The 27,025-nt window shown below is 38.1% G+C and overlaps 2 protein-coding genes across 2 annotated transcripts in view; both read left to right on the plus strand.

The window, feature by feature from the left end:
- The window catches only part of TMPRSS7 (transmembrane serine protease 7), a 33,796-nt gene extending 33,217 nt beyond the window's left edge, over positions 1–579 (plus strand). Inside the window, exon 18 of the mRNA XM_076350740.1 lies at positions 303–579. Within this exon, the coding sequence (XP_076206855.1) occupies positions 303–473 (171 nt within the window). The 3' untranslated portion in view covers positions 474–579. The remainder of the gene's footprint in view (positions 1–302) is intronic.
- Positions 580–2,298: 1,719 nt separating this feature from the next.
- Positions 2,299–25,990, plus strand: LOC143166411 (suppressor of tumorigenicity 14 protein-like). Its single transcript, XM_076350753.1, has 17 exons — positions 2,299–2,379; positions 2,714–2,882; positions 3,525–3,649; positions 4,563–4,630; positions 5,641–5,822; positions 5,919–5,957; positions 6,720–6,939; positions 9,571–9,710; positions 11,209–11,306; positions 12,231–12,343; positions 13,261–13,394; positions 17,253–17,360; positions 18,454–18,573; positions 19,194–19,377; positions 20,080–20,351; positions 23,063–23,199; positions 25,832–25,990. The coding sequence occupies exons 1-17, from the start codon at positions 2,299–2,301 to the stop codon at positions 25,988–25,990; spliced, it is 2,349 nt and encodes a 782-aa protein (XP_076206868.1).
- The last annotated feature ends 1,035 nt before the right edge of the window (positions 25,991–27,025 follow it).

Below are 27,025 nucleotides of genomic sequence, written 5' to 3' on the forward strand. Positions count from 1 at the left end.
GTTTGAGGCTAGGAAGTTAATTGTGACTTTTAAACCTAGCCATGAAATGTAATATCATTATTATTGTCTTTAAAGAGTGAGAACTAGCCCTCTCTTGTGAAAGAGCAAATTTTGGTACAGCTCTGCAATCCCATCTACTTCAAGAAAAAAAACCCCGTTGACTATCTGATGGTTTGAACTGTGTGAATGGGAAAATATAATCACTGTTGGAATTACTCAGGCAAAACATCTTCTGTAGACTTTTGTCCCAGTTTTAATAATCTTTATTGTAAACACATACAACTCAATGTATTCTTTTATAGGGTGATTCCGGTGGACCGTTGTCATGTCAAAGTAACGGAGATGGAAAATGGTTTTTGGCTGGCATTGTTAGCTGGGGTTATGGATGTGGAAGACCACGTTTCCCTGGTGTCTACACAAAAGTATCAAATTTTGCTCCATGGATTCACAAATATGTGCCTTCAGTCTTGTAACTTGAAAACTGTTTTGCTGGAATAAAACATGTCCTGGATATCTTCATTAAAAATCACATTTGGTAAAACTGTTCAGTGGTGGAATTTCTTTGCATGTCAATATTTGATTCTGGAGTAGACATATGGAAGTAACAAATACCCTTTCATCAAACCTTGGTGAAAGAGGAAGAGACTGATCTTGTGGTTGTCGTTCTATGCAGGTGTCTGGAGACACAGGAGAAGGTGCAGTAATAAACTTCTGGCACTTTGTGTTCATTTTCCAGACACCAGCTAAGCGCATGTGCAATCATCTATCGGGAAGCTGAAGAAACAATTGAGACAGAGCATAAGTCTTACTCAGTCATTTCCTCTGAGATATGTATGGCCCAATACAGTAGTGACTGTGAAGCAGCAATCAACTGTTAGTACTCTTGCAAATACTACCTTCCCTACCTCCTCCAGCAAGAGAGGGAGAGGAGGGCTTGCAGAAAGTGAACTCAATCCTCTCAAATCCATAGAGCCGTTATTTTTGGAGATTAGAAGTTCTGCGGTTAAGCATGAAAGCAAGCATTAGTTTTATTCCTTCTCCAACTTCCATTTTAATTAACTGCATGGTTTGGAGCTACTAACTCTTTCATTTCCTGCCTTAATTTCCCCATATTCAAGATTATTCACAGTTCATCCACTTGAGAATTTGAATTCTTTATCTGCAGGCAACCTTAACAAGATGAGGAAATACGGTGATGTGTGTTATTGCAATGATCTTGTCCTTGCCCAAATAAAACCAATGCCTCTACTCTCTGAGAGGTATTTTAAACTGCTATGAAATTAGGTTCTCTGACCGTATATAGTTTTAAAAAAATCTTGATATAATTTTTAGAGATGATGCAAAAGAGGTTTTATTTCCTCTAGACTTTTTCTGTGGGTTTCTTTTCCATGAAGGAGGGAGCGAAGTATCAGTCAATCAGCAGGTTGTGTGTGTAGCAGAGATAGGCTGTTGAAAAAAAGGGACTTGAACAAAGCAGTCTGTCTACAGTTGTAGTTTGCATTCCTGAGCTATGAGGATTGCCTTCCAATTAATCCCTTTTGTAGTCTCTACGTGATTGGTGTTCGGGTTGGTTTGTTCCCTTTTTGTTTTCTGGAGCTGAGGTTTCTTGGGTCTGTTTTGTTTTTCCAGGTTTTGTTCTCTGTGCTAGTGCGCTCTGTCTCTCTCTCCTCATGTGTAAAATATGTTAATTCCCCACACACATCCTTGATTTTCTTATTTTACATGCAGAACACCCTGAACTTGTTGGCTTTCTGACTTAAAAACTGTTTTTAATTCCAAACAGGAAATGTGAACATGAATTGCTTTGCAATTACGTTTATTCTGTGGTACCGGCTTGAGGCTGGAAAATTCAGGTGGTCTGTGGAATTGAGCATTTCTTTCTCATAAATATTTCTGTGGATTCCAGCAGGTGTTTATTAGAAGTTGCCTCATTTACCTTGCTTTGGGACTTTTTACCTGTAAATTGCTCGCATGTCCTTTGCTTTGTGTCATAAATTACTTCCTATTCTTGTATTTCTCAAAGAAGTAGGTAGCTGATCTCTTTTCAAATGATGGAATCCATATCCTACTTAGTCAGTTAGGGAAACAAAGAGTTACAGCGGTGGTAACTTTTCCTCCCCACCTTCTTTGATTGTAGATCAGCTGGCTCCAGCTTCAAGCAGTATGGCAAAGGTGAAATGAGAGAAGCCTGGTGTGCATGGCGGGGAGAGCACTATGTTATTCTGGGTTACGTTTAAGAAATGAGGCTCATTTAGGACTTTGTTACTAGGTTTGTCAGAAGGCATTTGTCAAGGCATCATGATACGGGCTTTCCCCTCCAGCCGGATTTCTGTGTACAGCATACCAGCTCCATGCGACTCTGAGCAGACTGCAGGGCAGGTAAGAGATACCAGCTAAGCTTTACAGCAGGAACACAGTAAATGATCTCTCTGCCCACTCTGGTGTGTATTGACCTCTGTTCTTCATGTGCAAATTGCTCCTAACCAAAGTGATAGCAATTTTCCCCCCCACTTACATAGCTTGAAATACATGCCACAAACAAGCAGCCGAGAAATATGCGGGTTTCATGTGTGACATAGCTGATGATAACATGAAAGATATTATCTCAATTTAAACCTCTTTAAAAACTAAAAGGGCAATTATACTAAAATAGGGTACAATAGCTCTTCTTCTGTTGTCTTACTAATTGATGCCTTCCCATGTCTTTCTCTAGGAAAGTCTGCATATTCACTACTACCCATCCTACCCAGAAGGCTTGTGTCAGACGTACTGTTTCTTCAAATGGATGAGATTGTGTTTCTGGAGGAGATGGCTTCTAGGAATATTACCTATAGTTTCTTTAATAGTTACAGTAATTGTGCTAGTCCTGCACTGTTCGTTATGTAAGTGTTACTCCCCAGCATGGGCTGGATGGGATGGGTATTTTGCACTGTGTGAACGATTAGTACGGAAAGCAAGCTGTGCACTAAGCAGCTAAGCGCGTAATGCGTGTATAAAGGAGACTTTCCCTTCTCCTTAATGTCTTTACTAAGGCAACAAAATGCATAATAATTAGCAGTTGATCGTTGCACAAGAATAATGAAGGTATGTATTTTACCTCTAAATTGTTTGTCTCTGCTTATGGATACCATCATTATTATAACTGTCATCTTTCCCAAGAACCTATAGGAATTACCTATCTTCTATTCACTTTTTCAAAACAGAACAGGCACCTAAATGATGTACACTCCTTCCTAGGTCTCAACTTATAGCCATTAAAATCGTATCTCTCCAGCACTGCAAAAAATGGAACTTTAACAATTAAAGCTTGCTAGTAGAAATGCCTGTCTGAACCTGTACCTCTCCTTTCCTTCTGAGCATTATTCTATCAATCAATAGCACTCTGGCTATTATTGCGTGTTTCTCATAAGAACTAATGCCTACCGATGCCAAGGACAAATACATGCTTCTGCAAGCCTCTTGTTCTGGTAGCTTTTCCTTAATGTTATTAGGTGTGCTAATTTTTTTGTCCTTTTTTTTCTCAGCTCCAGCTTTCTCCTTTATTTATATTGGTGGAAGTGTAGAAATTCCTAATTTGACTTATACAAATGACCTCAATGATCCAAAGTCACAGAAATTCCTCCTGCAAGCAGAAGCAATCCAAAGTTATGTAAGTTCCCACATAACTATAGCAATAATTTAAAGATATTTATTACAGAATCCCATTGGGAACAAGGAGAAGACTCCAGTTAGTCACAATTTTTTTTTTCTTCAAAATAGTAAGTTTAAAGCTAGCAAGTGCCTCAACAGTGTACAGCTTTAGGAATGTAGCTAGACATTTGGGGCTATGTGTCTTGCAGTAAGGCTAACATTTCCTAGGTAATAAAACCTGGGGGTTTCAAGGTTATGGACAAATTATTCTTCTTAAAGGAATTAGGAGTGTGGTTTTTGTTTTGTTTTATTTTACTCACACACTCTTCCTTGCTACATTTTTCCCTTTGTTGTTTTTTTTTTTTTTAATTAGAGCTCAAATTCAATGCTTAATTTTTTGTTTTGTTTTGTTTTCCCTTATTCCCCACAACAGTGCTTGCTTTCTTGCACTTCTTATGAAAGTTCCTATTTGTGAGATCAATACTGTTTCCTGGGTACATGTGAACAGCCGTCTTAAACACAAAGCAGTTCTCTGTTAGACTGTATTTCCCAAAAGACCTAATCTAGTGTCTCCAAGCTGCTTTGTGCACAGCCAATACAAGTTGCTCATGTCCACATTATATGACGGAAATTTAAAGACTGAAACAAAAATATAAATGTATTCATAAAGGCTTCTTTTTCATGCCTAATTATCAAGAGTTATCTCAATAGTGATGTGACTTAAAAGTATATTTTTTTTAGTGGAAATGAATACACATTTATGATCCTTATTTGATATATTTTGTGAAAATGATTGATAGTGTTTGTAATATGGGACGGGGTGAAGAAGGGGAAAGGAAGAAATAAGACAAATGCTTTATAGCATAAGAGATTATATTGACACTAAAATATAACACTTTTTACATTTTCTTTTCCCATTATTTAACCGTCAGCTTGCAAAATCATATGAGTCTTCCTTCTTGGGAAAGTACTACTTGAAGTCTGTAGTGGCTGCTTTCAGGTAGGTTCTGTTCCAGCATGTGGTATAAATTTGAGATTCAGTTGTGTTTGTCTTATCTTTTTTTGTGCATTTTAAATTAGTTATCTGGAAAAATATGTAGATCTCTATAATAGGAAATGAAAAATGCAGAAATGCACTCAAGTATGTGAGCTAAGAGCTAAGTTAATAGTGTGATTTCTGCCTTGCTCTGTAGAATTGGTGAGAGAAATGACATCTGATTAATTGTGCCTTGGTTTACGGATTACTTTGTAGTCTATTCATCTACATTTGATTTTTGAAATCACAGTTCAGCAGGGTTTTTTCTCTACCACGTGCAGAATCTTATTTTGGTTTTGTCTATTTAAATAAAGTTCCTTTTTAACTTCTCAAAACAACTTAAAGGTACAATTTTGGGCAGGGCACTCTACTTAAGCTCCTGCTGAGAAATGTAAATACATTGAGCAGATGGCTACTACTATCCTGAGAGGCTTTGAAAACTTCTGAAAGGTCAGTCCATAGACCATTTTGAAAGGAAGAGTGTGATGGACTGTCTCGTTGAATCATTTAAGTAATACTTTCTATATGCACACATACAGATTATTTATTTTAACAAGAATTGTGTGAAATGTATCAACGTATGGGCATAAAATTATATTGTCGTATGGTCTGAGACTCAATTAAAAGTATTAAGGAAAATGTGTCTAGAACTGTAATATGGTCTGAAAAGTGTATAATTATGCAGCAGGGATGGAAATATCCAATTCCGTAAAAATTATTGCAAGGATTTTCTGTGAGGTGTAGTTTTCAGCCTCAGTGTGCTACTGTTTAAGCAGCATATTTTTGAAGTATTTCTACTGTATAGAAAAAGCAATTGTTAAATGAGAGCTTTTTGCCACTGTGTTCAGCTGCAACTTTTTGCACAGCAGTTCAACTGGCTATGAAACCGTGCAAACCAGAAATGCAGACCAGTGGAAAGCATGTCCAAAATACTAATTAGAGTGTATTTATGATGCATTTTTTTCCCTCCACAGTGAAGGAGAGTCTGGACTTCGAGCTTACTACTGGAATACATTCTGGGCACCACAAGATATGGTTGCTTCTCTTAAAAAATTAACCCCAGTGGAACAAAAAGAAATCAGTAGTAAACAAGCAGCTCACATGTTCAGTTCTTCTGGGGAGGAAGATTTTGATCTCGCTACAATGGAGCTTTTTGGTAACAATGTACCTGTCATTTAACACCTATTCTGTCTATTTTTCTTTCTTCAGTTTGTGTCTTTGGCTTGTGTAGCTGATACTTGTTAAATTTCAGTTTCAGATTCCACAGAATATGATGTGATGCTAAAATCAGGTAATTGTTCTTCAATCCCAACTAATATCACTTTGGGAAAAAAAATCCTGTAACATAAGAATGGCAGTTTCCCAGTTATTCTTATATCTGTAGGGCCTGTGAACTAAACCAGACCAGGGACCTCCCCGGCCTGTGCTTCAAATAAAGGCTGAGATGAAAATGCCTTACAGCTTTTATTCTGATGTTCTGACTATAATGGTTGAAATTCAATACTTCCCACTGAATTGCAATGAGCTGTGGCTCTTTTTCTTGGCATCTTTTAAAAAGCTACTATATAAAATTATACATATTTTATTTGCCTTGTGACTAGATAATTTTGGTTATTCATAGTTAGTGATCAGTCAAATACTGTAGAGCTTTAATTCCCTTTGGTTTCTCCATATCAAGCACACCTCAAGATTGGCTTCATATTCTTAGTGTTCTCATTGCATGGAGAGGGGTGAAGAGAAGACGGCAAAGGAAGCAGTAGGTTTCAAGCAGAGCTGGTAGCAGTTGCAGCCAAGTCCCCTCCTGTTTGCTGAGTGTATGATGAACTGGTGGTGGTGAGGTGTTTTGCTTCCTTGGCCAGAGCAGGGGGAGAAGGTGATGCAGCCTGGTAGGGAAAAGGGAATAGAGTTGTAAAAGTAAGGGAAGAGGAGATTAGAGTAATCAAGAAGTGCTGGTAGGCGATTGTTGCCGCCTCTTCTGAAATTTTACCCAATAACTTAATATATCTTTCAACTTAACAGTTTTTCAACCACTGATCTAGCTTCTTTTGTATAGCAGTATCCTTTGACCTGTATGCCAAGCCAGGTAACAACAGGACTCTAACTCTGATGAATCCCAAAAAGTCTTTTTACCAATGGAGGCTGCGAGTTCCTTCTAACTATGTGGTGAGACTGGTAGTTATCACTTTGCATGGTGTCACTCCAGAGAGCTGTGCATCACACCACTTATCAGCATATGATTTCCTTCTTCCTCTGCAGAACAAGATCATTACAAGGTATGATAGTACAGAACAAAGATGTTTATTGAGCTGTACAGAAACTCTCTGAAACTGTCAAGGTATCAAAATGATAACAAACAGGCTTCCAAAATGTAAGACTCCAGATACAACTTAATTAAAAATCTTGCATAAGGCTAACAAAAAGATCTTCCATATTATTCCCCCCTCCAATGAATTATAAATTCCTGTGGGTTTTATTCTACATTATGACTAATTTTTACTGGTTTCAATTTCATGCAGTTACTATCATAACTCAAAAAGATACAGACTTTAATTTTTTTAGAGTATTGTATTCTATTGCTTTTAGAAAACACATGTTTTAAAGCAGTCCTGACACAGGCAAATCCCTTTTCATAACAGGGGTATTGTGTCTATGGAAGGCTCCATCCCCAGAGCCACCATGTAGTCCATTTGCATAAGTGAGATCAGATGATCTTGTAACCTTCAGTGACCACACTGCTCCCACTTTTCAGAGTCAAATTTTATGTATGGACATGTAATTCACCATGAACCTGTCTTCATTAACAAAATAAATAAACAAGTTTTAGAATCTGAGGATGGATGGTGTTAAGGGAGGAAATTTTTTTTTTTTAAGAACTTTAGGAAGAGGTAGCTGAGCATGCAGATTCAGTTAACAGTGTCTGAAACAGACTTATTTAGTAGTGCTTTAACTTACTTCAAATGAGTGGGTAGTCATCTTCAGCTCCATTAACAGACTTTTGTCTCTCTCCTTATGCAACAAGGTACAAGAGCTTGCCATTGTTGGCAGACTGTCAGAAAGCCAGGCATGGAGTGAACACAGGGTTTTTGTAAGGAGTTAGCCTCAGATTATAGCATAGCATGGAGAATCTAATTCCTGATGTTGGGCTGCATCTGCTCTGCTGCTGACTATGGGTTATTGCTGGGACTGTTACTCTGTTGTGCATTATTAGCGATGGCTCAGCTTTTTAGGAACGAGAAGCATAGTCGGTCAAGAGCATGAAAGCACCTGGAAGCTGGCAAAACCAACAGAGGTGTATGATGTAACACGTTCAGAGAACATCGATGCAGTAAGGTGTAAGACAGAAAGTTCAAGAAAGACACATCAATGCACAATCAAAGAACTGGAACAGAATTTGGTGACTGAAATAGTGTTAAACGCCCTATGGTACCTCCAAAAAAGTCAACTTTTTTGATTACTTTTATTGCCAGCCTAGCAAATGTGTGGTTTTGCATATGCCTACTATTTTTCTACTTAAGCTAAAAGCAGCTAGTCATATACTTAGGACAGATGAAGTAGAACTAATAATAATATCTCCAATATCCATGAGAGCCAGGAATTACTGTATCATAGCGATTATTCCCTGACGTCCAGTCCTAGGATCACACACAGTGACTAAAAAGATTCTCATCAGTTTCTGTAAACTGCAGTAATACAGAAGTTCAGTGACAAATACTAAAGAGTGAGTGAGCTGAGATTGTGAGATGTACTGTAAAAGTAGGTGTCTCATGTGGACAACTCTTCTCATATGTGCTTGCCTTGCTTTTCTGATGATACTGTGACAAAAGGTACAGCTAGAAGATAAGCCAGGCTGTCAACGTGGGTAGAAGATCAAGATGCTGAAAGATTTCCACCTGGCAGTGGGGAGGGGACTCAAATTGTTCATTTTATAAAGGATTTGACAGGTATTATGATAAAAAGGATTTAATAATGTCTGCAAAAGAGAAGCAAACCACAGATCCGTTGTCTAGTGTCTCACATGAAATGGGAGAGGGAACAGCCTGCTAAAAGCAGAAGAGGACTACTTTCAGTTTAAGGTTCAAAAATTTTATTTTAATGCTGCCACTCTGGATCTCAGTGTCAAGTCAAAGAACTTGATGCAGGGGTGTGCTGGAAATACCCTCTTACTGTGAGGTCTGGTCTTAATTGTTTTAATTTGCTGTGCACAGAAAAAAAAGAAAGCTGTTAGGAATTTTTCACATGCAGATTTGTAAATTAATGAAAAGAAATCCAAAATATGCTGTGGATTTCAAAATGGAAGAAATGCAAGAGTGAATTCACAGATGCAAGAAATAGCATCTCAAATTACAAGTGATAGTAAGTATTCAAGCTTCAGGATATGAATTAACTCATCATTACTTAAACAAAAGAAGAACAATAAGAAGAAATAGTTGCCATGCATGGGGTTCCACATCTTGTGTGACAGCTTTTGTGACATGAAACCAAGCTGAATATTAATAGCTTGGAAATGCTTTGGGCTTGTAGTCTGTTGCATAGATGCTGCCCAACACTGCTGCACTGGCACTTGTTGCCTTTTCCATGCTACCCACTACTACTCAGTACCACTATCACTACTGAAGTAACATAATCTGGCACTGCCTTTCTGATGCTTCTACAGGTCTGAAAACTCCAGGGCACCTGTTAGGCAAGAATATCTGTGATGTTCACCCTGAGTAACTCAGCCTCAAAAAAACTCTAGCGTCTCATGTAGTATCAATTGAGTGGAACAATAAAAGGGAAGTTGTTGCCAGGGGAATACTTCTGAAACACAGATGACCAGATCAGTGTTACTTCTGCCCAGTTTCTCAGCAAAGATGACTGGAACGTGGGAATTTTTTTTTTTTAATGCAATTTTTGTAATATTTCAGATGGTGTGGACCTGGGGCCCGGACTCCTCCTGTTGTACGTTTAACTTCGTCAAGTAATGTAATGTTGCTTACCTTCTCACTGGACCAAAAAGAAGAAAGCAACATATTAAAAGCTCACTTTCAAGCCGTTCCAAAAATCAGTAAGTAATTAATAGAAACAACCATCTGATCTAAACACACTTACTCCTCTTGTTGCCTCTAAAAAAGTTGATATATTCTGAACATATCTGGGGGGGAGGGAATGTTGGCATATAAGTGAGGGAATTGTCATTCTGATCCACTTAAAAAAAAAAAAAAAGTCTGAGAACTGAACAAAGAATAGAGAATATCCTTTGGTCTGGGAGATTTTTTGTCTTCCTGATTACTACCCAAGCCATCTTTCCCAGACATTACTCTTACTACATGGGTAACACTGAGCAATGGTAACAGAGCAGCCAGCCAGATAGCACTACAGGCACTATATGTCTAGCCAAAGCTAGATAGCCCCAGTGGCAGACCAGCACTTCTATCACTTTTGGCAATCTATCCCCAGCTCGGGGAATGCGTGTTTAATGAAAATGGAAAACAAGAGCAAATACTTCTAATATGTCTTTGATCCTTTTCTGAAAGCACTGTTCAGTGTAGTTAACTGCATAAGAAAAGTGTATTCAAGACCCAAGAAGTGTATTCCAAACCTATGGAGTAGTATGAATTTTGCAGGAGTTCTGGGTGATTAGTGAAATATTTTGAATAATGATAAACCGTAGTATTTTACAGGAGACACAGGGGTTTCACAAGTGAAAGTTTAGCCTCAGTTGTTTGGTAAGGTCTAAATGAAAGAATTTTGACAATTAAGCAAGTGGCTATTTTTTAACTTGCGGAACAAATCATAGGGGATAGCATGTGGATAAACTTCTCCAAAGCTTACACATTTCAGCTTATGTCTCTGTGGATGCTGCCTAGGCAAATACTCATCCCATGCACATTACAAATTAGAATTGCTTCATTGTTCTGAAGATGGACACTCCAAATGACATATAGTCCAGGTTTTGCCACAAAATTTCGCTATTTTCAAAACTGTCTTAATTTCTGTTATATTCATATTTGCATTTACTATGTTACCTAAAGGAAACCAAAAGCACTAAGGACTGGATATCTAGGAGAGTTCTTGGTAGAAAATAAAACCTCGAAGATATAGTTCAAATGTGGCATGAATTTTCAGACTGAGAATTGACACACAAACTTCCTGGTTTATGTGAAATTAATGAGAGGTTTCACTTCATTGGGCTAATTGGTTTTTAATTTTTGAAAATGTCTACAGAAAGCTCAGAAGTAAATTGGAAGGGGGAGGTCTGTTTTGTCCACATTTAATTGCTTCTTCCACTTACCATGAAAGAACGTTTTTAAAAAAACTCCAGTCAGAGGCGGTTTGTGCTTATCCTTAATTGTAATTTGATCCAAACATAAGAGAAATTCAGGGTGATGGCGAAGTGGAAGTTACATGATTTTCTGTTAATACAGGCAAAACCTGAGTTTAGTATTGTCACAACCCATTCTTCTAACTCTATACATAGAGAAGGGTCCTAGCAAGTGCAGTAGGCTTTGCACTTTAGCCCAACTGAGATAACTGTGTTGCTTGCTGATGTATTTCTCTCCCAGTGTGTGATGGTCATTATATTTCCTGGAATGGAACACTGAGTTCCCCTTATTACCCGAGTTACTACCCACCAAACATCGACTGCAGCTGGATCATCAGAGTAAGTGCTGGGAACTCTTCTGAGTAGTAATGACTTTGCTTTATGTGATACAGACATGAAATTGGGAGAAATGGCTTTCAGTGTGGGTGAAATGAAGGGAAAACGTACTAAGACCACTGCACCTGACTTCTTCTCAGGCACCCATTTCTTTCCTCTCCTATGTACAAGTGCCAGCTATGGGAGGTAAACATTGCCAGCTTCCAAAATGTTGAGGAGTATTCATAACAGAAACAAAGTGATGGGTAAGATGACAACTCCTAGCAGCCAGAGAAAATTGCTAATAGTCAGGGCTTTGCTTTTATGTCAGAAGAAAAAAATGGTCGTGTAAATCATGCCTCATATGACGGAGACCACACTGTATTTCCCTGAACTCTGCGGAAACAGGACCTTTTCTTGCTCAGAAATTCAGCTCTGGATTTCCAGCAAGCCCTCTGGCAGGACTTAGAATCCATTCATGATTTCCACCAACTTCCTGGTGTGTTTATCTGTTGCTCCATTAAGCATTTCTCTACTTTTTTGACTTTCCCCGGAAAAGGATGCTTTTCATGTCTATGAGTTGGTAATCGTCTCTACCTTTCACCTGCTTAATGAAAATTATTAGCAGCTTGTAGCACAAAACTCTCATCTATATGCAGGAAAAGGAAGAAAAAGGCTTTCTAAAACAGAGAGGTCATAGCTAATGCAGTTGAGTGACCAGCTGCCATAGATATCTTAAATCTCTTATTTGACCTACAGGAACACGTGGCAGTACAAACATAGCATGAACCTCAGATATAGTGCTTCTTCAAAGGTGCTTATTTGCATCATAAAAAATGCAATATTTTCAATCTGATAATAAGTAAAACAAGATTTAGCATCTTAGAAGCACAGGCCTTTTTATTTTGTGGGTGTGTGTATCAGGGTATTTATCCTTTGATTTTTTAGGCACCATTGCCTGGCTATAAGCTCTCATTAAAAATCCTCATAATACAAATTCAAGAGAAGTCTCCAGGGTCCAGTAAATGTGATAAAGACTGGTTAGAAATTGATGGGGTTAGGTGAGTAAATACACTATTTTCTGACGTATTAATTTGCACTTCGATGTTCTGCACAACATACTGTACTTAAGAAAAAACATCTCACCACTTCCAGTGCAGAAAGATACATTTCAACAAGAACTGGCATGCTTCCACTGAATTTTGGCAGAATAATGTTCTTAATCCTGCCCTAGTACCGAACATTTGTCATCATGTTAATTTAAACATCCTGCTTTTTCTACGTTGTTAGGCATTTACTTACTTTGTTGTTTCCCTTAAGAGCAATGACATAGAAAACTGCAGGATTTTATGCAGCTGTAGTTGAACTGTAAATTCCTGGCAATGATCTTGACATGAGTGAAGAGCTTGCGTCATCTGAAGTTTCATTTTCTTTACCACTTACTGTTCAGTTAATGTAATTGTTTTCTGTAAATAAGACAAATTGCAATGTGTGTGCTTAAAAAAAAACAAACCAAATTAAAAAACCCCAAACAAAAACCCCAGCAAAACAGTACTCAGAGTGATTTGTCTCTTTGAAGGAGCATACTGAAACCAACAACAGCTGTTGGATTTGGCTGTATGACTCCATTACTGGATTTGTAGCCTTTTGGGTTTGCAAACCCAAAAGGGAAATCTGAAATCAAGCACGCTTAGAAGTGGTTTGTATTTATAAGGTAGATTCTGACATTGATCATCGTGCTGTATTTTGTTTCAAAGTCTGCTAGTCCCAGAAAAGTTGTGGAGTGGAAGGCATTTGTAAATAGACTTTCTAATACTTCTGTTGGGCTGTTTTAATGCTAAAAAAAAAAAAATAGCTGATCTTTATTGTATTGTTTTAAATATTTTTGGCATTGGTACCCTTCAGTAAAAGGAGAGGTAGCTGGATGGTAATGGTCAGTTTGGTTAGAAATTAATTATTCTCACTTTTGCCTTGCTAGATACTGTAAAGCTCTCTCAGAAAACAACAGAAACAGAGAATATGGCTATTCTGTTGCAATCAACTTCCATTCCGATGAACTGGTCACACACAGAGGGTTTTATATTGAATACAAAGCCTTCAGTCACACAGATCGTAAGTGAATAAGCATGCACTTTAATTTTTAAGGAGAAACCTTCGAGAAACTGTGCTTGAGAGACCAACCACATACAAATCGACCTGCCTTTTTTTCTTAACCTAATTGCAAGAGAGAAATGTTTAAAATGTTGTTATGTATTTAATTGAACAAATAGATGTACAAAATTAGATAAAAGATGCTTTTAGAAGCTAGTACTTATTTTCTAACTTTTAGCAACCCTTCTGTAAAATGGGAAGTAAAAGTAAAATTTTGCAATTTCCGTAGATCTAATTATTTGGCATTTTTCTAACATCTTAAAATAGCCAAGCTACAACATGAAAATAGTATGGCAGAGAGGCTTTAAGCATGACTCTTCTGCCAACAGCAGTTAACCATGAATAGTCAGTCTTTTCTTTAAAATAGCAGCTCAATGTACTCTGGATCAGCTTCCAGGTTTAGACAAACTATTTAAGTTTTCGCTGAGAGTCAATAAGGACCCCTTGCTAGCAGGTGTTGCAGAAATATGACTGGGTTTCTTACAGACCTTTCCTGATTCCCCAGTCTCCGCGCTTCTGGAGCAGTGTTAGATTTTTTTTTTTTTTTTTTTTTTTTGGGGGGGGGGGCTTCCAGAGGGTGGAACAAAGATTTTCAGAAAATATATATATTTACTTGTGATATTTCTTAGAAAAGATACACCTGCAGTATATTCTTTGTAAATACCTTCTCTTTAGCAGTTTCCAGAAACATTGTCTGTTTTTGTTTCTAAGCCAACCAACTTCTTTCTCCCAATTAACATCTAGACAGCTGAAGTTCTCCATGATTTCAAGAGATCAGTTCAGTTTGTGAAACCTCTTCAGATCCTCAGCTTGCTTGACTGAGTGTAGTTCTGTTCGCTGCTGACTTAGAAGTATTTGTGTATTAAGATCTCTGGTATAGATTCTTGCTTCATGCCTTTCATTAGAAATAAGTGGCAGATTTCATGGTCAGTCGTTCTGCAGGACTCATGTTTTCAGGGATTTCTTTTTCCACCAGTGTGTGCCTCATTCTACTGGAAAAAGTTACAAACTATACTGTGTCCTGTGGTTACTCTGGTTACTGCCTCAAAAATGGTTCAAAGATGAGTCAAAAGCTAAGAAGAATACCTTTTTCTGCAGAGAAAACCCCCTGTTTTTACTGCATGTACAAGTCTTTACTTTCCGTGTGCTCTGCTCTGTTTCTAGCAGTGATCCAGCAAGCAGATGGCTCAAAGTCATGTAATCAATCCTTAGTCACTATCTTAAAGATCTGTATTAAGACTCACCAGGAGAGGTAGATTAGCTGTGATGTGTCAGTATCAAGTTGATACAGTAAAGGCATTTGTGGAGGGCTATCTGAAAGAGCAGAATGTATTGAGAGCACTGGTCTTCCATGATAGCCTTGCCTGTAGCAATAGTAAGAGGGAGGGAAAAAAAAAGATTCATTTTCTCCCACATCTTTAGTACCTGCAGCCGCCCACATAAGATTACCTTCTTCCTATTGTTGGGAGCCTACCAAAGCACGGTTATTAAAATAACAGGCTCTGCTCTTGGAGTTGGCCTGGAAAGCAAATGGCAGCCATCAGCTGAATAACTTCAGGGAATGGTGAAGAGAATACAGAAAGACTCTTGCTTTGAGCTAGTGCTGGCTGCGTAGTGTGTGCTTTCCTCCCACTGGCATCACATGCAAGATGGTGAAGAGGACTAAATGACTCCAGATCAGAATTGATTAAATAAATGTGGAACATAGCTGTTTGGTCCTTCAATCTCATTTAGCTGTTAATTTGCCTGTGGTGCTAGAGGGGAAAAAGTTTAAGTTGACTTGACCTGGGCAGAAACAGGAACTTTTTTTGCTGCGTATTCTTTCACAGATCATCTATCTGTGGCAGCCAATGTCTGGGGCTGGATTTTTTTGCTGGCACACCTGAAAAAGTGGAATAGAACAAACATTTTTGATATATTGCAAAGAAACACCTTAGCATCAACACTAATTGTTAGTTTAAGTGAAAGTGAAAGAAATGCTTGGTGAAAGGCTGTTTCATAATGAAACTGCTGGATTTGAAGTGTTTGATAAAGCACTTATTCACATCAGACATGAACTTGGAGTGAGAGATGAATTTCTATAACATTTTAATGTCAGGAAATTTGTAGTTATAATACTAAGGAGAAATGCCTAGTTTTGACTTTTTTTCCCCCTCTCTCTTCTTAGATGCTCCTGTGTAAAATATATTACCTTAACAAATTAAAGAGGTGTTCACTATCAGTAGTAATTATGTATCTGTGCTGAATTACTTTCAACCCTTAGACTGAGGCAGTGAATGTGAATTTAATTTTCTAAGTCCATTTAGGTCAATATTGGTTCATTTAATTCAGACTGCTCGATAAAAATCTTTGGCAGATTGTGCCCAGTAAGAGAGCCTTTCCTTTTTTAACATTCAATTTAGTTTATAAATGACACTAGCCTTGTGTTTTTAATAGCTATTTTAATATTTCTTCATGGTACAGTCCTGTGTTAATACATTTAGACTGTGACAGCATTTCTAGTGTCATTAATTTCTTATTTTTCTAGCTTGTCCTTAGATGTGCAGATAGAACATGCATTCCTTCAAGCAATCAGCCTGAAGGCTGGAAAGGCTGCTCAGATGGTAGCGATTAATTAGGTAGGGCAATTATCTCTTGTTTGTGTTCTCCTGTAAACAGTTTGTTCTAGGAAGTTTAGAGACTGGCTGAAATGATCTCTAAAATATTAATGGCTATCTTTAAGATCACATGAAGAACGTGGGTGAAGATCTAAAAGTCCGAAGAAGAGGTTGTGTAATGCATCTCTTTAAAGAGTGAGAGAACAGAAAAAATTAGAAGGGAATTTTACACCAATCTTTACAAGTTTAGCCTCCAAAAAAAATATTAAGCAACAAGTGGTCAAACTAAACTATTTGTAAACAGTTAAAAAAGTATTAAATACTAGCATGGAGGTTTTTATTTTGTTTTAGTTTTCTGCTGTGAGGGGATAAATAGAGGGGAAGTTGTACTTTGACACTGTCTTGTATGACAAACTTATCAGTAAGTAAAGGAAACACAGTGAGAAAAAAATATAGAAAACTGTTTCCAGAGAATGATTGCCAATGGCTCATTACCGAAATGGAAGGATATATTTATCATCATTCTGCCAGTATCTGTTATGGGACATCTCATAATTTTTGTTATTGATCTAAATGATGGATTAGAGAAGATGCTTATGAAATAGGAAAAGTGCCACACAATAGAAAGAGGGATGGATTTATAAATGATCCTGATAAGCTGGAGAATGTATATGGAGAAAATGATATTCCATTCAATAAAGACAAGAGCTGAATTTAGGTAATCAAATACACGTGTGGCTTGCCTAAGTTACTTTTCTACTGAAAAATGGCTGGGCGGTGATAGTGGCTCAAAAGCTGACTCAAGAGTCACAAAGTCATACAATTTTCTGTGTGTTTTGTGTTTGTTTGGTGTTTTGTTGTTTCATTTTTTAAAGTGTCATGCTGGGATGTAAGACAAGAGTTTGAAAAGATCTTCCCAGTCACCAGTGGGAAGGTTTCAGCTAGACTACTGTATCAAATTGGGCACTGCACATCAAAGAAGATAGGGAACAAAGAAGAGATGCCAGAAAGAGTGACCAGAAGGTAATCCAAGGTCAGAGAGTGCAGCACAAGTTAGATAATGCAACAAGTCTCTGTCACTGAAGGCTATCAAAAACAAGGTAGACTAATGTCTGGCAGGGATGGCACAGTAACATCAAGGTGACTTCTGGTAGGGAGTGTAGCACATGGCTGCTAACCAGCTATTTGGATTTTAAAACATTTACAGACCTTTCTTCTCCAGGTTGTAATCCAGAACAGTTGAACTGTGGTGATAGGAAGTGTAAGCATCAGTATAAGACTTGTAAAGATGATGACAGCTGTGGGGAGGACAGTAATGAAAACAACTGCTGTAAGTATATATTTTTAGCTATTTTCCAAAAAGTGGTGGAAGGCAGAAGCAGGAATATGCTTATTTTAATGGATAAATGTAGTATTTCTATATATTTTTTTTATAGCACAAAGTACCAGTTTCATAATAGTGAAAACAAAACATGCAGAGTATAACTAGTTCTCAGGAGAGTCTAGACAAGAAATTAATGAAGCAAAATCCAAGATAACAGTGATTTTAGTTAGATGACCTAACCACAGCTTGCTGGTGATCCTGTTAGAAAAGCACTTTTTCCCCAACTGCTGCCAGATCAGTACCAAATAATGTAAGGGAGAGAGACATAATAGCTTTGGGACTTTTGCCCTTTGCCACATGCATAGTCTTTTTACTGTAGATACACCATGGTTACAGACATTGCTGGTACTACTAATGTCTCCCTAGTGACTTGCTGCATTTTGCCTTTATAATTTTTGCCTTGCTTTGAATCTTAGGTCCTTGAGGTAGCCAGGAGTATGTCCTTGTTTGTTGAAAAAAAAAATCCCTACCACTGTTTAGAGGTCACTGTAAACAACTGATAATAAGAATGATAATAATGAAAACCTGTTGCTGAAATCTGTCAGGATTCCCACATAGTAAACTGTGATAGCCCTTAGCCAAAAATTTCTTGGAGGTGAGGTATAAAGCTCTTCCACAATTTTATCAACTTTCACTTAAAAACAAAAAGGTTGACTTCCAGATGATATCTGCTGTGAAGATTTATAATTTGCAATGCCAGTAGCACTGGTGAAAGTAAAACAACAGATCTGACAAGCCTAGCTTGCTCAGTTTAGAGTTAAGTAAAATGGGAGTGAGGACAGTTGGAGGCTCTTCTGTCTTTCCCCATGGGCAGTGGAGACTGAAATTAGTGTGATCATTAATCAGAGTGGAACATCCCCCCTTGTCCCTTCTCCATAGAGGGACCAGTTTACAACGGTACAGACTATGACTTCAAGTAGACTGGAATGTGTAGCTTTGAACAGCTTTCACCACTGGGTAGGCTGAACGTGCAAGGATTTTTAATCATTTGAAACCATGGCTCCAAACATGTGATACTATCTTCTCTCTCTTATTTCAGCCTACAAAAGTTGCTCCCCTTACGCATACAAATGCCTCAATGGAAAATGCTTGCTGAAAACAAATCCTGAGTGTGATGGGAAAAGAGACTGTGCAGATGGATCTGATGAAATGAACTGTGGTATGATAACATTTATTTAAAAATTAGCTAATGACTTGGGAAACTGAGTCAGGAATTTGTGCTATAGTCAAGCATTATTGAATTAAGAATTGATTAAATCAGATGTGAATTTAAAAAAATGAATCTCCCGGTAACATCTGTATGAAAATGTCTGCCTTGAATTTTGCACTGTTTCATTTTAAATCCATTGATCCATTCTATCTGTGATGATTTATTTCAAGCAATGCACACTTCCAGGTTAAGCTGGTAGGTCTTAGTGCTTGTTTGAGCTGAATGAAATGCAGTCAAGGAGCTGTGTATGTAAGGAGGGAAAAGATAGGAGATTTTATTCAAGTGTACTTTTGGAAACAACCCAGCTTAGAATTGTGGTTAGATGTCTTTTTGAGTTACTAACCTCTTTAAAAAGCTGTAAAGGAGGATAGGCAATGATTGGTTTATTCCTGACCTGTCCATTGAGTGAAAATGGGTGAGTACCCTTACCTTTTTCTCAACTGGACAGTAAGAAAATACTTTTTTTCCAACAGCTTTGAGGTCTATGGATAAAAATTTATGTATTAAGTATAGCAAAGTGAAATGACTTTGTGTTTTTTGTTACTATTTTATTCCATTATTTCTATTAGCTTGTGGAAGACACCAGCTTAAGAAAAACAGAATTGTTGGAGGTGGAGATGCAAGATCTGGAAAGTGGCCTTGGCAAGCAAGTTTACAGATGGGAGCACACGGCCATGTATGTGGCGCATCTGTTATTTCCAATAGGTGGCTGATATCTGCTGCCCATTGCTTCCTGGATTCTGATTCTGTGAGGTATGAAGAAGTTATACTGTCATAGAGTATTTGCAGTTTAATTACCTCACAGTGTTGCTTTCAAAAGTCTGCAGTAGCTATTCCTTGTCTAGATAAGTTGATTCAGGGTATAACTCTGTGACATGATATCACTACATGAACCCTCAATATTGTATTCTGCTGGCTTCAAAAGTCCTAACTATCTGAAGTAGTTATTTTGCCTCCATTGCCAGTGAATCCTGCATGATAAAACACACTGTTTTGTTAGATTTTAGGGTAAACACCATTTTTTTTAGAAGGCAAGGATTTTCTGAGTAGAAGCTATGGCCTTTTCTCCCAAGGAAAGGACTATTTATTGATAAGTGGAGTGTAAAACTCACCAATGTTCATTTTAGGTAGTGTAAATTGAAAAGATGTACCTCCTGCATGTGGCAAGGAGGAAACAGAGTTTAATAATACATTTTTCTGACTTCCAAAACATGGTGCATTGCAAAGAATTGGTCTTATAGCTCCAAGAAATTATTATTTTCAAAATGGTGAGTAAAACTGTTACTTAATGTTTTAGGAGGCAGAGACTATAGTGCATCTGTCTTTCTAAGTGGTATTCTACTCCATTCACTTTGGTTTTGATGAATCTCATCAATACCAAAAAATAGATAAAATGGAGTGAACTGATTCTGCATTACTTTCCAATGGGACAATCTAAAACCATTCTCTTTACAGATACTCCGTTCCTTCAGGATGGAGAGCATATATGGGCTTACATACTATTAATGAAAAGAGCAATCATGTAGCTATGAGATCAATCAAAAGGATTATTGTCCACCCACTGTATGACCAATCTATCTCAGACTATGACGTTGCCCTGCTGGAAATGGAGACGCCTGTATTCTTCAGTGAGCTGGTACAGCCCATTTGTTTGCCCAGCACCTCTAGAGTATTTGTTTATGGAACTGTCTGCTATGTAACTGGCTGGGGAGCCATAAAAGAGAATAGTATGTTCATTTCCTGGATATACTTCTTGCAAGTTTGGCTTAATTTTAAACTCTAACAATGAAATATTTATAGTTGTAAGAAAAAATACCTGTGGTTTACTTAGTAGGTCTATAAAAAACTAGAAAATATCCTCTTAGCTACCGTCTGTGAATTCTGAATATTTGCTTGGATGGCAGGTGATAAGTGCCAATATGCGTACTTGGGGGTCACAGACCGTTGAAAAGCAAATGATCATAGATTTACAAAAATGTGCCCTGTTTTATGCTCATGGTAATTCTGGCTTTCTTAATAAGCCTTTAAAAAAAAAAGATTTAAATCTAGATAATTACGTAATAGCCTAATGAAGTGCAAATGGCTTTACAATTGAAGCTGCCTTACAATGTCTTGCTTTTTAACAAAATGATGTAGGTAATATTTAAAAATCAGTATAATGGTATGTGAAAAAGCCATATTTTTCTATCTTACCTGTTTCATTCCCAACCCACCCTCAGACACAAATAAGCAAACAAACCAAAACCCAGTACTTCCTCTGATCATCCAGGTATTGAAAAGGTTATGTTCACTGTTGAGCCAAAATATGACTGAAGATATTTAGTTCACAATGACACCTTATGCCAATACTATAGTACAGAATTAAGCTCTTAGCATCACTTGTGACTTACAGGCTTGATTTTTTTTTTTTTTTTTTTTTTTTTTTTTTTTTTTTTTAATTATTACACCCCCCCCATCAGCTCCATTCCTCTGGTCCTTCCCTAGAAGTGAGAGGATGGAAAAGAATGTAGAAATTTCATTTACTAGGACTTGGACAATGTTTGGAGCACAAATAATAACAAAAAGCTTTGGGCATTGTCGTGGTTTAACCTCAGTCGGCAACTGAGCACCACGCAGCTGCTCGCTCACTCCCCACCCACCCCCCCCGCCCCGTGGTGGGATGGGGGAGAGAATTGGAAGAGCACAAGTGAGAAAAACTCGTGGGTTGAGATAAAAACAGTTTAATAACTGAAATAAAATGATAATAATACTACACAAAGCAAATGATGTACAGTACAATTGCTTACCACCCGCCAACCGATGCCCAGCCAGTCCCCGAGCAGCGGCCCCCCCGGCCAGCTTTCCCCAGTTTAGGTACTGAGCATGACATCACATGGTATGGAATGCCCCTTTGGCCAGTTTGGCTGTGTCCCCTCCCAGCTTCTTGTGCCCCTCCAGCCTTCTCAGTCAGTAGAGCATGGGAAACTAAGAAGTCCTTGGCTAGTGTAAGCATTACCTAGCAACAACTGAAACATGGGTGCGTTATCAACTTTGTTCTCATCCTAAGTCCAAAACACAGCACTGCACCAGCTACTAGGAAGGAAATTAACTCTGTCCCTGCCGAAACCAGGACAATATCCACCCCTTATTCTATACCATCTGTCTCATGCTCAAGTCTCATATTTTCCAGTACTTTTTCATTAATCACCACCCCCCCTTTTTTTTTTAATATATATATATATACACACACACAGAGATATCATTCCCTTCGTCTGTGGGCCATCCCTCTAAAATGTTCAGTGAGTTAATTTAGTCCATGACTTCGGGCTCCATCTGTCATAATAATCTTCCAGGGCAGGAAAAATGGAGATGGTATGTGGTGTTGGATTGTTTCATGTTGAAGTCAGTTCTGGTACCATCATCACTGTGCTTTGCTTGGTTTCATTGAAGTTATTCTTCATTAATCTGGGTGATTCTTATTGTAATATCATTAGTATGGCATATAATATTATGTAGTACTTAACATCACATAATTCAGATCATTGGCTATTCTCACCCAAAATCAAATCCCCTTGAGGTACACATCGGACTTCCCCATCCTCCCGCATTGTCCACCAAGCGCACCCAGGTCCTTGAGCAAAAGCAATCCCACGGATGGGTTTGCCTCTGCCCGAGGCAGGAATAACTCAGACTGTTTTCCCCAACATATTTTTTTATGTGCACTACAGGGACTTTATTCCCATCTACAGTACGTAAAAGTTCTGACTGGGCAGGGCCAGCTCGATTGGCAGATCCCCTCGTGTTGACTAACCAGGTGGCCTTTGCTAAATGCGTATCCCAATGTTTGAACGTCCCGCCACCCATTGCTCTCAGTGTAGTCTTTAACAGTCCATTGTATCGTTCAATTTTCCCGGAGGCTGGTGCATGATAGGGGATGTGATACACCCACTCAATGCCGTGCTCTTTGGCCCAGGTGTCTATGAGATTGTTTCGGAAATGAGTCCCGTTGTCTGACTCAATTCTTTCTGGGGTGCCATGTCGCCATAGGACTTGCTTTTCAAGGCCCAGGGTAGTGTTCTGGGCAGTGGCATGGGGCACGGGATATGTTTCCAGCCATGTTTTGAAATGGCATTCAAAATTAGTCACGTTGTGTGGAATCTTGTATTATACTCATAATTTCCATGGCTTTTTTTACTACTTTCTAGCAGAAGATGCTCATAAGGATAAAGACTAAGGAAATGGAAAGGTGGTGCATAGGGACCTTTATGTCTAGAGGGTAGTGTAGAAAACAGCTTTCAAAAACTGAGGGCAGGCAGCAATTAAAGGGAAGGGAATTACTCTCCTGCCATCAGCTGGGTAGATTTTGAGTTTGGAGCAAATCTCTTGTTTTGACAAGTGGTATCTCTGTTAGAAATCTGTACCACCATAACCTCTGCAATACCTTTTGTATTTTTTCTAGGTCACCTTGCCAAAATGCTGCAGGAAGCTCGAGTGAGGATAATTAACCAAAGTGTTTGCAACAAGCTGTATGATGATCTTATCACATCACGTATGCTGTGTGCTGGGAATCTTAGTGGTGGCGTTGATGCATGCCAGGTAATCTGGAATTTGTAGAGAAACTACAAATGAATGTTTGCTTTCATTGGAAAACTGTTCAGAGTTGTGGGTTGTTTCTGTTTTGTTTTTTTTTCTTAGTAATAGAGATGTCTTGAGTGTATGGTTAATTAAACATGGCAATTAAAGGTTCTCCAAAATAAGGAAGGAAATTTGGCATAGATAATTTCTGAATCTCTTGAGAAATGTTGCTTCGCAAAGATAAGGGGTAAAATGTGTCGAAAAGAATTCTTTTTCCTCTTCAACAGTTATGTTTCTTATAAAAGAAGAGATATGTAAGGGTAAAGGGTATAAAGTTAGGGCCATCTGCGATTTTTGCTATTCATAATCATTTTTTTTCCTTTTTTGATGTCTGGGTGTGGGATTAATAAAATACTGTAACAGTATGGTGAGTAATGTATTGTTACAGTTACAAAGAAATACAAAAGGCAAAGGTAAACTAGGTTTGGTAAATGCAGTTGCAATGCTGCCTTTCAGTTTCCTATGTTCATTCATGTGTATAATTACAAGTTTTGATTACATCATGGTATCGTAACTTATATGACCTAGTTTATTTGCACACACAATCAGAAACCACTTTTTGGACGTACTTCAACTGTCTTGACTCTGCCTTCTTTCTCATTATCAGTTGTTAAACTAGTTGTGTACTTTATCAGGATTTAAACTTATTATGATGAATATCCACTTTCAAAATTAGAAACATGGTCATTATACCTGTTACTGTGTAAAGGGAGAGAAATGTGTTACTGATTTTAGACTGTGGTAATTTGATCAAATTTTTCTGTAATATATAAATTTTACTATTTTAAGGTAATAGGATAATTTTTGCAAGATCATATCTCTTAATGGGTCAAACTTCTTTATACACAATAGACCATTTGCAGGATCTTCCTGCAGTCTCTAAGTTCTAATTCAATGAATTATTTTTTTTGTTAACTTTATGTGCAGTTTGTGTATAACCTTAGATCTTGGAATTGTTTTGCAAAACATATTGTTTTAGAGACTTGATGTTCCTCCAAAAAATGTGTTGTTTAAGAGATGCCCTTGAATTTTTAGATGGACATTTTAAGCAATTTGTCTATATACCTTATTGGTCAATCCAGTTTCTAAAATAACATGCTGTGTCTGAGTCCTGGCATGCTGGCCCTCTGGGCCTTTAAGTTCTTAGTCTGAGTAGCACCTTTGCTATTTCTTTCTTTTCAGTCCCTAGGATATTTCTTCTGCAGTGCTAGAGAGGAATGATGTTGGCAGTTCAGGAAATCCCCACAGCACCCTGAAACCCTTTTACTACAGTTTCAGACTTGTGGGCATTCTGATTTGTTTCATTTCTTCATGGACACCTAAGCTGTGCATGTACTGCACAGGTTATGTGGAGCTTCCAAACACCTTTCATCCTTAGAGGATGTGATACTTACAGTGAGAAATAAAACATTTACTCTTTCAGACACTGTTTTCTTATCACTCTAGGATGTTCTTTGGTCTTTTTTATGATCCGTCCTCTCTACCAGCATACAGCCCCTTCAGTCTTTCAGAACTGGCCAGGGTATATAGCCTGCTTTCTCAAACCACTTTGAGATCAGCTTTTTGGATTATCAAAATTGCCAGTATGACAGCAGCCTGAGAGAGAGGAAGAACTGTTCTGGCTTCTTTTCTTATCTCTAGATAATTTTGTTTTATTGGGTGATGAAGGCTTTCTATTGTTACTCTTTTTTCGGTACATGGCTTTCTTCTGACCTCTTCCACGTTTTAGCTCCAACTGGGGGCAGCAAACAAACCCCAGGGCCAACTTGGAGGCTGCCGACTGCCTTGTATGCATAAGGAATAGCTGCAGAGATGAGCTGCATTCATAACTGCTCGGAGTTCTGTGAACTGGTCTGTTCACAGAAGGCACACAAGGTTAAAACAATGAAGGGCACAAAGCATTTGTGAGCCCAAATGCATTTTGATCCTGTGAATCAAACTAAATGGGAATTTTTACTTTTCTACGTTGCTGTACAGAGCTGCATGTTCCCTTTAAGAAGCCAGTTCTTATTTGCGTGTTCCTTAGTCTTTGTTCTTCCACTCCCTCTTTGAATGTAGACACAGTCTTGATTATGAAACTGCTGATAATACTTAATTGTGCCTTGTTTGTTTTTTGGTTGTTTTTTTTTTTTTTTTGTTGGTTGGTTGGTTGTTTTTTCTGTTGGGGTTATGTGGTATCTTTCTATTCCTATTTAATAGACGGTATAAGAGTTCTGCCTTCAACCTGTGAACAATTTATGGTCAAAGGGTAGCAGAATTCCCACTTCCCATCCCTGTCTTCTCCTCTCCCCACTCAGCCTGTGATCAGTTGCTTTATGAATCCTGTAATGGGACATTAGCAATGAGTAATTTTTTAAACAACTTCTTGCCATTGCTTTATATTGATTAGTGTGCTACTTCCATAAGTTAAAATAAATTGAATAAATTTTACATCTACCTGGGTACATTCTATCCAGAAATAAGATTCTAATATTAAATTGTAATTTGAGCAAGAGAGGGGCAGGTATTTACTGTCCTTAAATAACCTAACTTTTGTTGCAGTGCTCTGTGTGTGTGTGCGCGTGCACTAATGGCTGAACTCCCTTCATTTTAGGGAGATTCTGGAGGTCCCTTGGCCTGTACAGGAAAGGGAAATAGATGGTACCTTGCTGGCATTGTGAGCTGGGGTGAAGGATGTGCTCGACGCAATCGTCCTGGTGTATACACTAAGGTGACGGCACTTTATGACTGGATTCGTCAGAATACAAACTGATGTGCCAAGGAGAAAATGCAGATCATCTCCCTTACGAAAGCTGCTTCCTACAGTAGTCTGTTATGGCCATCTCTAATGATATAACATGAAAATGCCATCGAGTGTTTCTTTGTGAAAGAATGCACTTTCTTAATGAAGAAACTATCATTTGTTGTTCACCTAGCAGTAACTGTTCAGATTCAGAGCAACTTCAGATTCCTTTTGGATTCATCTTCCTTATCCCCAGCAGCAGAAACAGCACTGCCTTAAAAACAACATAAAATGGTTTAGAACCTGTAACAAAAATCCAGCCAAATCTTTCTTTTGTAAATCCTCCTCTCCTTCCATTTCCCTTGCTATGTATATATCTATATACTTTTCCACATACACATATCTGGATATTTATGGCCACATCCCATATATACTCAATTCATATATATTACCTTAGTGATGTTACAGGATTCTAAACATAAATAATTATTTCATGTTTCTTGAAAATAAAAGTACTATAATCAGTATAGTGTACAAAGCTGAGATTAATTCATTCTTTAGTTATGCTGCCACTGCACGACTGTTCCTTTCTGGGCTGTAACTTTTGGGCTGTCTCATATGTTTTCCTGAAAACATCAGATATATAGCTCATGAATGTTAGGATGCAAGAAATTTTCGTTAAAGAACCAGAAGAGCATCATTAAGGTTCTTTGGGATGATGTTTAAATAAGAGGAAAGAAATACTCAGTTTTAATTAATAAAACAAAAGGAAACTTTGGTGCTTTCTTACATTCTCTTTACAATTTGAACGTAGTTGTAAGGTCTGATGTTTGCAATATGTTACAAGTGTATTTCCCCAGCTCTGGCTCTGGCATGCTTTGTGAATTTTAGCACGCTCCTGGTGGGTTTGTGCTGCTTTTCCTGATGTCCTTGGTCTGCAGCAAGCAGAGTTTCAGGGTCAGGATTTTTGGTTTGTGTCTCTTCCCGGGCTATGCCCACGTGGCCACATGACATTGAAAGGGACATAAAAGGAAAAGGGTTTTATTGTGGTTGGATGCATCCTTG

This window comes from Aptenodytes patagonicus, chromosome 1 (genome assembly GCF_965638725.1).
Source record: "Aptenodytes patagonicus chromosome 1, bAptPat1.pri.cur, whole genome shotgun sequence".
NCBI lineage: Eukaryota > Metazoa > Chordata > Aves > Sphenisciformes > Spheniscidae > Aptenodytes > Aptenodytes patagonicus.